The sequence below is a fragment of the Xenopus laevis genome, chromosome 6L (genome assembly GCF_017654675.1).
Source record: "Xenopus laevis strain J_2021 chromosome 6L, Xenopus_laevis_v10.1, whole genome shotgun sequence".
Classification (NCBI taxonomy): domain Eukaryota; kingdom Metazoa; phylum Chordata; class Amphibia; order Anura; family Pipidae; genus Xenopus; species Xenopus laevis.
In genome coordinates, this window is record NC_054381.1 from 54,286,821 (window position 1) to 54,300,552 (window position 13,732).

A 13,732-nucleotide genomic window follows, 5' to 3' on the forward strand; every position below is an offset into this window, starting at 1 on the left:
GAGTTTGTAGCAGAAAATATTGAGATAAATTCGGACTTTGATAAATAACCCCCTTAGTGTTATCAATAATAGGATAATTACCTACGTAATATGTAATAAACACAATGGTTTTATCACTATTTGTAAAGTTAACTGAATAGAACGTTTCTGTATGTTTTCAAAGTAAAAAAAAAAAGAAAATTACAATGTATTTTATTTTCACATTCCTTGATAGATATGCCCCTAGATATGCTTATTTATTAGTACATTTCCCCCGAAAATTTGCTTTGCGGGAAAAGCTCAGATTTTCAAAAATTTTTCGTGAATTTTACCCGAAAGCCCCGAAAACATCGTGAAATTGCCCCGAAACCCCCGACACAACCAAAAATCAATGGGATTGTTCCCATTGACTTTTATGCGACCTCAACAGGTTTGAGATGCCGTGTTTTTATATTCGGGCTTTTTAACCCTCAGGGTTTAATATAAATTTTTTTAAAAGCCTATTATAAAACAATTTGACTTAAAAAAAATCACAATTTTTTCTGAATTTATTAAACCCCGTGAATGGAAAAGTCTGAATCTGAAAATCGGGCATCTCAGACCTGTCAAGGTTGCATATAAACAGTAGTATAGGACCACGCACACCCTATAGAAGTTGAGAGACGCCTGGTGCACAATGGTAGAGGCTCGGCAACCTCACAGCAGGATACAAGTCAGCGACATCCAATGGCACACAGGTCTACAGGAATTCTTCCAAAAATTCTTTATTTACGGATTGAAAAAGCAACGTTTCGGGGAACAAAAATCCCCTTTGTCATGCTTGACAAAGGGGATTTTTGTTCCCCGAAACGTTGCATTTGCAATCCGTAAATAAAGAATTTTTGGAAGAATTCCTGTAGACCTGTGTGCCATTGGATGTCGCTGACTTGTAAGGTTGCATATAAGTCAATGGGAGAAGTCCCAATGGTTTTTTTTTTATGTGCACTGGGTTTCATGCAATACCCTGAAGTTTTCGGGTGAAAATTCCAAAAAAAAGTGAAATTCGTGAAAATCTGATGAAAAAATCCCCCCCAAAAAAAACTGAAAATCTGATATTTTTTTTACCGCAAATTACATTGTCGGGGAAATGTAATAATAGAACCTGAGCAGATTTGATCGGAGTTTGTAGCAGAAAATATTGAGATAAATTCGGACTTTGATAAATAACCCCCTTAGTGTTATCAATAATAGGATAATTACCTACGTAATATGTAATAAACACAATGGTTTTATCACTATTTGTAAAGTTAACTGAATAGAACGTTTCTGTATGTTTTCAAAGTAAAAAAAAAAAGAAAATTACAATGTATTTTATTTTCACATTCCTTGATAGATATGCCCCTAAAATTTCTAGACATACGTCCAGAATAAAGGGACCAATTTTTAGCCTCTTAGTTCTCCTGCATCCAGTACCTTTTTAAATAATAATAATAATATTTGACATTTTAAATTATTATCAGCCCTATAGCCCTCACCACTAACTTGCACTTTGCTTCCAAAGTCTTTTGTGGTCTTCAGCAAATATATATATGGCTATATGCATTGTTTTTCTCCTAAATACTGAAACAAATTGCACAATATATATTCTACAATATACAATATTCTCAGAATTTCTGTCTTTATCGGAAAGGTCTATATAAATAAACCAGTAAATCCTCAAAATAACCCTGATCTGAGTCCTCTGTCAAAAGAAACACAACATTTCTTTCCTTCTATTGTGTACACATGGGCTTCTGTATCAGACTTCCTGTTTTCAGCTTAAACCTCCAGGGCTAGGACTTGAGCATGCTCAGTTTACTCCTCTCTCCCTCTCCCCCCTTCTCCCCTCCCTGCTGTAATCTGAGCCCAAAGCTATGAGTGAGCAGGGAGAGACTCAGGCAGGAAGTTATGTCACACCAAGCTACTATCGCAGCTGCTATCCTAAACAAACAGAAAGAGCTTCTAGAGCTGTTTACTCAGGTATAGTAAAGCATTCTGAAGAATAAATATAGTGTTATAGCTTGCACATTTGTGGCTAATCTATTGGCAATAAACTGCTTTGGTAGCTTTCCTTCTCATTTAAGAGGAAGTCCTGAGAAAAAGGATAGAGAAACATTAACATTATCATTTCATTTCTCCAGGAAAACCTCCATGCCCTGTGTATCCTACAGAATTAGTTTTGGCTCTAGATATGTCAAATGCAGTGACCCCAGCAATCTACACACGAATGCTGACACTGGCTAAAGATATTGTGAGCAACATCACGATCAGAGCAAGTAACTGTCCAGCAGGGGCTCGTGTGGCAATCGTGTCTTATAATTCAAATATCAAGCACCTCATACGATTCTCTGACTTTCAAAATAAGGAAAAGCTGATAAAGGCTGTGGAAAGTATTCCTCTGGAAAAGTCCACCCAAGGCCCTGATGTTGGTGGTGTCATGAAGTTTGTAGCAAGAAATATTTTTAAGAGAACCCTGCAAGGCTTTACTGTCAGAAGAATTGCAGTGCTCATCAGCAGCGGACGTTCTGAAAATGCAGATAACATCAACACGGCAATCATGGAATACGGCGCCCTTGGTATCATTCCAGTAGTGTTTGCCTTCAGCTCAGCACCTCTTATAAAGCGGGCCTTTGAAGTAAGAACTTGTTAACACTATACAAATTCAGAACATTGTCGTTCATTCGCATTGCAGTTCAACAATTTAAAATAATAGCTATAACAAGTTTTAAAAACATTCATGTTCTTTTTCCAAGCTATCACATATCTGTTCATAGAGCATGATATTTACTTATATTTAATCTTCTACATTTCCAGCTTCTCTACTATAGTACAGATCCCCGAGGTTGTCTTTGAATGGCTTCCCTGTCACCATCTCTATAACTCATCATTCGGTAGTAGCAGTGTTAATTCTGCTTTTAGGGAATTCAGATCTATTTTAATCTTCTAAAATCTTAGGCCATTAATACTTAATGTTATTTATTTATTTTTTCTATACACTGAGCTGAACTCCTAAACAGAGTTTCAATGCCAATATAGTTCAATTCTGGATTTGAGCCAGAACTATGTGATCCATTATGCCTTCTCCAAAATTGGAGCACCATCATAAAACATGACATTTAAATGTAATATAGAGCTTAGATAAGTTTCTACAGATATGAGAGGATCATCAGAAAGGATTATTTAAGTATTTCCTAGTCTTGTTTCAAGAGTAAATATAATACTTTGGTTGCCAAAGTGCGAATTCAAAAACATATTCCTGATAATATTTCAATAACAAATTCATAACTCATAAGCTATCAGGCCTAAACTTTATTTATATAGCAAAAGCTGTACGAAATGCTGCTCAACTTTGAACAGAATAGATTGTTGGATTGATTTTGCTTGTCTAGGGAACATGATGTAAATTCAAGCTCTCCAATACAGAGTTAGTAATATCCCAGGAAGATTCAGTAAGGAATGGTTTTGCTTGTCTAGGGAACATGATGTAAATTCAAGCTCTCCAAATCAGTGTTAGTAATAGCCCAGGAAGATTCAGTAAGGAATAGTCCAGGCAGTAAAAATCTAACTGTCAGCCAGAAAATAAAAATCTAACTGTCAGCCAGAAAGTTCTTGCAATAAGAAGCACATGCAGCTAAACAGTGACAAAAATATTCTGAAGCAGCATATAAGAGTCACTGTCTAACTGACACAGAAAACTGCACTTGTCATGCAAATAGGTAGTCTCCTTATCACAATACCTTTATCATGTTCCAGGGCATGACAGAATAAGCTTACTTTTCCTTCATTTTAAGTGGTGTGTAGTAGGATTGGGAGATGATTGTTAGTTGTTTCCAACAACTACCCGTAAGGTGGGAGAGGTTTACAGGTCAATAGCATTGTTGTAGGGTCATGCCTTTCAATTCTCTTTACTTTGTGAGGCGGAGAACATAAATAAAGAGAACATAAATAAACAGATATGCAGCTATACCATGTAGGACCTAAACTCATAATGCCTTTGTGGTTAGGCTCATGACCCCAACGTTTATTATCTAAACTGAAACAGATAGCTCTCTTGTCCTGTCATCGGAAAACATGTTTTTTTCAAAACGCATCAGTTAATAGTGCTACTCCAGTAGAATTCTGCACTGAATCCATTTCTCAAAAGAGCAAACAGATTTTTTTATATTCAATTTTGAAATCTGACATGGGGCTAGACATATTGTCAATTTCCCAGCTGCCCCTGGTCATGTGACTTGTGCCTGCACTTTAGGAGAGAAATGCTTTCTGGCAGGCTGCTGTTTTTCCTTCTCAATGTAACTGAAGGAGTCTCAGTGGGACATGGGTTTTTACTATTGAGTGTTGTTCTTAGATCTACCAGGCAGCTGTTATCTTGTGTAAGGGAGCTGTTATTTGGTTACCTTCCCATTGTTCTTTTGTTTGGCTGCTGGGGGTGATATCACTCTAACTTGCAGTACAGCAGTTAAGAGTGATTGAAGTTTATCAGAGCACAAGTCACATGACTTGGGGCAGCTGGGAAATTGACAATATGTCTAGCCCCATGTCACATTTCAAAATTGAATATAAAAAAATCTATTTGCTCTTTTGAGAAATGGATTTCAGTGCAGAATTCTGCTTGAGCAGCACTATTAACCGATTCATTTTGAAAAATGTTTTTTTCCCATGACAGTATCCCTTTAACTCCAGATGCCTCTGAAATGGGACACAGGAAAGCAGGGTTACATATACAGAACTAAGGGACATAGGAGAGATAATGGTGGTGGGTCATATGTGACGGCTTATATAAAGATTGTTTAGTTGTATTTAGATTTACATCAAGAGTTTCTACTATATTTTAAATGGGTATATATAAACATAAGCTCAAGACCTGGGCCTTTATATAATCTTACTGAAGACACAAAAATTGAATGTAAATCTGTTATTGTGTTGGTAGAATGAGGCAAAAAGCCTAATTTACAATCTTAAATGGACATGAATATTGCACACGTTGATGCCACTTATAAAAAGAACTAGCATCCATGCATGCTCTCTGTATTTCTGTATAATTTTGCCAGGCACTTCAGAATCAATCCAGTTTAAAAATAAACTGCACTTATTGACAATGGGATATTCTGAAGCTGCCGCCACCCTGAATGGGTAGAAATTCCGGTGTCGTGGTAGGCTGATGCATGTTCTAATAAAGATTTTTTATTTTTAAATATCACTTGGTCTTCACTAAACAGTAGGTCTCTCCCGACTTTTTTAGTTTTGATTTACCCTAACAAATGATGAATAACCCTTGGACTGGGGTATATATGGGATATGACCACTGTGTATCAATTTTGACCTAATTGAACAACAACATTTTGACCTTATTTGGACTTATAACGACAGTGTATTGCTCTAAAAGTCGAACTACACACCACAGAAAAATTACATAGAAATTCCAGGGTCCCTATATAGTTTGCATCAATAGCCATAACATTCGTGTGCCAAAAGAACCATGTACTAATGCCATTTTAACACTGTGTGGTGGAAGTGACGCAATCTACAGTCTAAAAATTTTAACCAAAAACACACACAAGCTATTGTATTTGTTTTTCCACATTGGGTGCTCCCTGCACGGCTACAATTTAGAGAGTAATGGCTTCACTGTCGGCAAAAACATTGCAATTTAGGTCTGAAAATTGCATTGGACTGTTTCTGAATGACCCTAAGAGACACAATTTCTGTAAATAATGTAAAAATATAAAAGCTCTTAACAGCATGTAGAGGATCTCATGTGGAAAGGGATACAATTATTTGGCTTAAGCAGTTAATTTCTTAAAGAAACCTATTTTTCGTTTTATAATTTTTTACAGATGGACGCGACAGGAGCTTTTGAACTGATTGAAATCAAACCAAATGTAGATCCACTCAAAAATTTCAAGTTGTGCACTCTGTGTTTTGGTAAGAAAATTCACATTCCAGCCTGGTAGGATTTGCTATAATTTTGCTAGTAATTGAAACTGCCCAAAACAGGCTTCATAAGTACTCTCTAGTTCAGTGATCCCCAACCAGTAGCTCGTGAGCAACATGTTGTTCTCCAACCCCTTGGATGTTGCTCCCAGTGGCCTCAAATCAGGAGCTTATTTTTGAAGTACAGACTTGGAGGCAAGTTTTGGTTGTATAAAAACCAGGTGTGCTGCCAAATAGAGCCTCAACGTAGGTTGACAATCCACATAGGGGATACCAAATGGCCAATCACAGCCATTATTTGGCACCCCAAGAACATTTTTCATGCTTGTGTTCCCCAACTCCTTTTTCTTCTGAATGTTGCTCACAGGTTCAAAAGGTTGGGGATCCCTGCTCTAGTTTATATACAAAGAGAAGTGATACATACAACAAACCCTTATTACTTTTTGCTCTGAAATAGACATCTAGAGCTTAACAATTCAAGTTCCTGCACATGATTTGGCAAAATACTGGATGTTATTTCATAATTCTAATTAAAGCACATAAGTACTTGCCAGGTTTATACAGATATCAGACACTGCCCTTGACTCAGGGTCTGTACAGCATGAAACATGTTGTTTTGATAAAAAAAAAATCATCTAAAGTTGAACTTTTTAAAGAATTTGCTCCTCTTCAATCTACTGTAATATAGAGCAGGACCTGTGGGGGAGAACATACCTACCAGTCACATTTTGCCTTCATTAAAGCTCAGTATGTGTATATACTGTAGGTCAGATTAGGTGAATACATAATATCCAGGCACCTTTATTGGTTTATTTTCACAGTATCAATACAAGCAAATTACTTGAATCGTATTCATTTGTTGCACGTTTGCCAAAGTTTGTCTGGGTGTTTGCCCGAAGTTTATCGGCAAAGCTTAGTAAAGCCATCACACTCTCATTTCCAAGTATAGAACATAGTCTGGCATATTCAGCCCTATTAGTATAAAATCTAAACAAAGAAACTTTGTGACCGGCCCCCTTGGCAAACTAAAAGGTATTGGATGCCAAAGCGGGGTTATTAAACTGTTTGAAATTGCATTAAGAATTTATTACAATAGTGATAACCCCCATTCTGTTGGAAATTACAGAAAAGCTCAGAATAATTTATGATTTTGTAAGTAAATGGAAATGTCAGTAAACTTAAATCTGTCAGAACAAACTTTCTAGATTGGGCTCATATGGCTAACTATCTCCATTTAAATAGTTAATTAGCAAACTTTTTTTCCAAAGGGGAAATGTGTCCTGTGTGATGTCAAAGCAAATCTTGCTCCATCTGTGGTTACAGTTTCTGAAACTTGGGTTTTCTCTTTTTTGTTTTTGCAGACAAATGTCAACCAGACAAGTCCTGCGGTGACAAACCAATTCGGCAAAAGTCGTCTGTGGATGTTGCATTTCTTCTCGATAGTTCACACAATGTGAAATATGATGAATTTGAAGCAGCAAGAGAATTTTTAAGCAACATGATTGATCATTTTGAAATTGAAGGATCGGCTTCGGACAGGGTAGCTCTTGTGACATTTAATGAAAGTTATCATGTTGACTTTAACTTGTTATCCTATGACAACAAAGTACGGATCAAGAAACACATAAAGGAAAGTGTTCAGCAGGTCAGTGGCCAACCTGCTCTTGGCTTATCGCTACAATATACAATTGAGAACATTATGGCAAAGACACCGAACCTGAGGAAAAACAAAGTCATTATTATTATATTGTTTGGAGAGACAAGCCAGTGGGACAAGCAGACACTGAGTGAGGCCTCTCTAAAAGCCAAATGTGAAGGATATGCTTTATTTGTGCTTTCCGTTGGTAGATCACATAATGACACTGAACTGACAGAGCTTGCTAGTAAACCTTTGGATCATCACTTACTTGAACTTGGTAGAGTCCATAAACCAGACCTTGTGTATGCCAATGGATTTCTGCAACAATTTCTGAATTATGTGAGAAGTAAGTATAACTAGGACAATTTCACGGCCTACTTCCCCTTCTAAAGTAATTCTACAAGTGGTGATTTGTATATTATTTGCCTGGAAATTTTTAAGCAGACAAAAAGAGCCCTCACAGATCTCTTACCATAATAATAAATGCAACCTGCAACTATGGTGCACATGCACTTTGGCACTCTCAAAGCCCTTGCTTTTGGCATTCATGAGCATTGCCAAGATAAGGATTGTCAATGGGACATTACCATTGCAATTCATAAATGTATTTATTGCCATTTTATATGATAAAGTCTGTGTGGCAGACTTCTGGTGTTCGGCGCAAGTGATGTCTGCATCCCATTCATTAAAGGGGAACTATCCCGAAAATGAAAATGTAATATTAGCTTCCTCATACTGAAGTAAGAATCTTTCTAAATACAATCAATTAAAAACGCATTGTTTTTGAAAAAAACAAGTTCATATTCACTATACCTTTCTCAGCATCTGTTTCTCTTTATTCTGTGTTCATGCAACAGTTGGGTGTCAGATGAATGATCCAATATATCTTATAGGGGGACTGCCTTTCCTAGCAGATGTATTAGAGCTCACTAAAATAACTGATTCTAGTACAAATAAAGTCTAACAAAATAACTGTCTTTTGCACAAATTCTGCATGTAGAGAGACAGGACTTCTGGTGATTTTAATAGTGAAGATAAACTTGATTATTTCAGAAACGGTACAGAATTTTTAATTGATTGTATTTAGAAAGTTTTTTTTCAGTATGCTAATATTAATTTTTTGCGATAGTTCCCTTTTAAAAGGAAGTGTACGGTGCCTATTGACACTGGGTGCAATGGGAACCCTGGAGCTACTGCCTGGTCAGGAGGTGGCAGTAGCTCCAGGATTTTGTTGTGTCAATAGGTGCAGCAGGGCTTGATTCAGAACGGGGGCAGGGACAACTGAGTGGTGCAGAGCACACCTATACAGAAGTAAAAAGTACCTTTAATGAAAGGGGTTTAACGCACTGCATGGAGAACTGAGCAGCGTAACTTCACTTGCAGAGCCCTGTTGTTTTGCATTGTTATATAACACATTAATCCTTTCCAATGAATAAGCATGTGGGATAAAGTGAACTCTCACTTTCAAGTGATGTGTAGTACGGCAGTGCCAATAAAAATCAAGTGCCAGCACAATGGAGACTTTTCAAGGATGTTCTGATCCTGATGTTTTTTTTTTATCTATGTTCTTCATAAAAAGCAGACATTCTGTGGGAAGGCTTCTATTTTTATGAGGAGAAGAACCTTTCCAAAGTCAACAATTAAAATGATAAAAAAATATGTTTTTAAAACAGCAGGTATTGGCAAGTATCCACCAGCTGAACTCAGGAGGAAATGCTCAGCAGCTGCAGTGCCAATCAGCAGAAGAAGGTGAGTGATGTATATTGACATTATGTGAAATCCAATTAGTTGGAAATCTTGTATCTGAAAAATCCTGAAGGGAACATGATAACACATTTAGGCACTTTGAAAATGATAGCTTCCAGATATCAGCGTACTGCGTACCTTAGGATAATTTAACCAAAAATAAAATAGGTTGTGGACTTTCAAGGCCCTTCTTATCATGCCATGCTTGTGCTAATTTCCTCTGTAGAAAAGCTCTAAAGGCTTGGCAAAGGATGTCCTAGTATTTCAAATGCCCCATGTCTGTTCATATATACTAGAATAACAGTCAAGACTTTCTTTTACGAGAACAAGTTAGTATTGTTGGACTTGGAGTAAAGCTTTTATGTTTTATGAGCTCACACAAACATGTTAACTCACCAAGTAAGGACAAGACTAAACATTGACAATAATACAAAGAATACTTGTGGAGCTTTTACATCAGCTTGCCCTCTATGAAAATAATTTACCAGTTCCTAGGACAGAAGTCACATTTTCATTAAAAGTGGGACATTTATCAAGGGTCAGATTGGGATTCCTGGCATATTTTCCAAAGCATTCGCCTTTGCCAGCACTGGTTTTTATTTCCAGAAAGTGGTTTCCTGTTTTGGGCTATTGAAGTCCACTGTATCTTGTTGTGTTGATGACATTAAGGGGGTTATTTATCAAAGTCCAAATTTATCTCAATATTTTCTGCTACAAACTCCGATCAAATCTGCTCTGTTTTTTTACACCTATTTATTAAATTTTCCCAAAATGTGCATTGCGGGAAAAAATACGATTTTCACGAATCTCACATTTTTTTCGTAGTTTTTCCCCGAAAACTCAGAAAACTTTGGGGTATTGCCTGAAACCCAGCGCATCAAAAAATTATTGTGACTTCTCCCATTGACTTATATGCAACCTCGAAAGGTCTGAGATGCCGGATTTTAAGATCCAGACTTTTCCATCCTCAGGGTTTAATAAATTCCGAAAAATTCATGATTTTTTAAAAGTCAGATTTTATAACAAAAATCACATTTTTTATGATTTTTGCTTTCAGAGTTTAGTAAATAACCCCCTTAGGGTTGGACTTGTGATGTTAGAGGGCAAAGCAATGATGTAATAAGTGGAGATTAGAACATTTCAAGCACATATTGGCAGAGTTTCGTCTGTGTTTCGGAACTCTGAAACCTGACAGGCAGCTATGAAGAGAACAGCCCTTGAATAAATCAGACTGCCCAGTTCACAACAGTAATAATAAGTGAACTCCAACAACCTTTTTATGGAATCTCATATGAGCTAATGGGTACAATCAGGCTTTGACTTGAATGGGGAGTTGATCAGATCCCAAATACAAACTGGTATTTATCTAGGATCAGATCATTACCTACCCTTGTTGCTCTAAAGAAGTCAACCTTAGTGATGACTTAGTTAGGTCTGCTCTGGCCAGCATATCCACTTGGAAGCCAGAAAATTCCTTTTGTAAAGTTCTTGGTAACGCAAACATTTCCCATTTTGATAAGGATTGACGCTGCCGTATTTGATCTTGTAAACAGGAATCAGTGATGGATATGGTTCTGTAATGATGCGGAGCCTCACCAATTGATACTCTGCACAAGCCTTAAGCATGGAGCACTGGTTGTGCTCCATGTTGATGTCAAGGGAGTTGGACATTCAGCCCCTTGTGCTGCTAAAGAGAGTGTTTAATGGAAGAATTATAAAGGCAGGTAACATCCAGGCACTAATTTGCAATCACTGTAAGGGTGACCTGACCATAAATTGCTATTGTATTTTAATTTCCTTAAAATCAAAATCTGACTCCCTATCAAACAAACCAAAGTACATTTGGTTTGTTTGTGCTGTCTTCACTGGATGGGGTGTATGTGCGCCTGTCCACAAATGTTTGCCACAGCAAAAAAATTTGCTGATGGTGAAATGCAGAAATTCACCACAAATCCATGGCTGGCGATAAAATTTGCTCATCACTAATTACTGGTCCTTTAATATTTCCCAAAAAATCGTATGTTTGCTTCTTTTTTTTATCAATCAGGCCATCACAGACTAATGTGGAAGAAATTGGAAGATCAGAAGCTGAATATCTTTCTGATATGCAAATAGAATTTATCTCTCAGGAACAAAGCAGCAACATGGACAATTTAGCATCCCCGAAGCTAGAGAGTTACTCAGGGCTGACTCTGGAAATGCCAAAATAGGTCCCATCAGATAACATGTTACTGTATATGAGATATATTTCTTACTTACCAATGTCATTCCAATCATCTTGGTTTTTATATTTTTGTACTGTAACAGGCTAAAATTGTGTGATTTAAACCACAGGTCTTGATCTAAATAAAACCTTAGAAGACCTGGAAGATATCTTAAAGAAGTGGCTCACCTTTAAGTTAACATCTAGGGGCAGAATTATCAAAGGTCGAAATGAAAATTCGAATTAAAAATATTCGAATTGCGAGCTATTTTTTGTGTGCTTCGACTAGTGAATAGTCCAAATTCGATTCAAATTTGAAAAACATTTGAATATCGAAACTGTCTCGAAACTAAAACCTGGGGACCTCCTAGAACCTATTTTGAATCAATTGGTGGACTTTGAAAAATCAAGTGTTTTTTTTAAGAAAAAACTTTGAATCTAATTTGATCGAATACGATGTTACTTCGATTAGTGCATTTCGAATTCGAACGAAAACAGCCTATTCACCCAAAAAAAACTTTGGTTGCTCTTTTTTTATTTCCAATGTTTTTTTTTATTCAAAATTCGACCCATGATAAATCTGCCCCTTAGTATGTTACAGAATGGCCGACTCTAAGCAACTTTTCAATTGGTCTTCATTATCTATATTTTATAGTTTTTTAATTATTTGCCTTCTTCTGATTCTTTCCAGATTTCCAATGGGGGTCACTGACCCCAACTTAAAAGACATACAATGTAAATCAACAAATTTATTGTTATTGCTACTTTTGATGAATCCTCTTTTTATTCAGGGTCTCTCCTGTTCATAGTCCAGTCTCTTATTCAAATCAATGTAGCCTTAGCAACCAGACTGCAAACTGGAGAGCAGCTGAATAAAAAGCTAAATAACTCAAAAAGTACAAATAATTAGTAATGGGTGAATTTGGGGCGTTTCGGTTCACTGAAGCCGGCGTCAAAAAAGAGATGCCGACGCTGGCGAAAAAACCAGACGCCGGCGTCCATTTTTTTTGACGCCGGTGAATTTTCGCCGGCGAATAAATTCGCCCATCACTACAAATAATAATAAAAATAAAAACCAACTGCAATTTGCTTTAGAATATCACTCTCTACATCATACTCAGTTCTCAAAGGTGAACAACCCATTTAAGATACATTCAGGGAGTAATAACAGAAGCAAAGTTTGCTTTCAAATGACAATCTAATAAATTCTGCCTTCTGATTGGTTTATGTGGGTTACTTATTTGTTTCCCTACTTAAAGGGAAACTATCACTAATACACACATTTATTATGATTCCTCTCATTGAATATTAAAGGCGAAAGAAAGGGGAACACGATTGGGCAGGTGCTATTTTCTACTTCTTCTACTTCTTTCTATGCTTTTCTTTTCCGTGTGCACTTGGCTTAGGAAGAAAAAGGAGATCTAAGAAGAGAAAGACAATTGTGACCTGGTGCTCCAATAGAAGTAGCCATATTGTAGAGAGACAGATTGCTGAGAGGGGTATCAGGTAAGTGATTATAACCACCGATGAGTGCCTATAACATTTTGCTACCCCCCTAGTAATTTTACCTTTCTGTCTACTTAAATGCCAAATGTATCAGTTGCACACATGGGTAGAGTTCCAAGGTCCCCTAAATTAGTATAATATAAAATGCATTACATTTTATAAGAAGAAATAGCCATGTAAGAGGGTTGTGCAGGCTCTACAAGTAATTCTGTACAAAGACTGGATCATATTATTGCAGGTTGCATCCCTTGATTATACTGTGAAAACCTTTCTCAGACTAATAATATTCATGTCACTTTATCTTTGATGGCCTTATTACATTAAAGGGGTGGTTCACCTTTAAGTTAACTTTTAGGGGCAGATTTATAAAAAGGTCGAAATTAGAATTTATGTGAATTTTTTTGTTACTCAAATTCGAATGTACTGAAAACTCGAATGTTATCGTATTTAAGAAAAAACTTGGACATCTGAAACTCGAACAAATGTTACTGACCCGAAAACTCTAGTCAATTTCAAATTTCAAATGAAACTCGAAGGCTATTAACATCTTCAAATGGGTTAATGAACCTCTGCCAGTGACTTTTAGGTTTTAGGTGGCGAATATTAGAATTAGGACTGTTTCCATGGTCGAGTTGTGATAAATCTCACATTCGAATTAACATTTGAGTTGGTGCTTTTAAATTCGAATTTTGTGCACAATTACTTAT

General features: G+C 36.7%; 1 protein-coding gene across 1 annotated transcript in view; it reads left to right on the forward strand.

Annotated features, from left to right (window-relative positions):
- The window catches only part of col6a6.L (collagen, type VI, alpha 6 L homeolog), a 52,373-nt gene extending 40,423 nt beyond the window's left edge, over positions 1-11,950 (forward strand). The window contains exons 33-37 of the mRNA XM_041566039.1: positions 2,139-2,632; positions 5,835-5,922; positions 7,293-7,916; positions 9,244-9,319; positions 11,364-11,950. Coding sequence (XP_041421973.1) covers positions 2,139-2,632; positions 5,835-5,922; positions 7,293-7,916; positions 9,244-9,319; positions 11,364-11,526 — 1,445 coding nt within the window. The 3' untranslated portion in view covers positions 11,527-11,950. The remainder of the gene's footprint in view (positions 1-2,138; positions 2,633-5,834; positions 5,923-7,292; positions 7,917-9,243; positions 9,320-11,363) is intronic.
- The last annotated feature ends 1,782 nt before the right edge of the window (positions 11,951-13,732 follow it).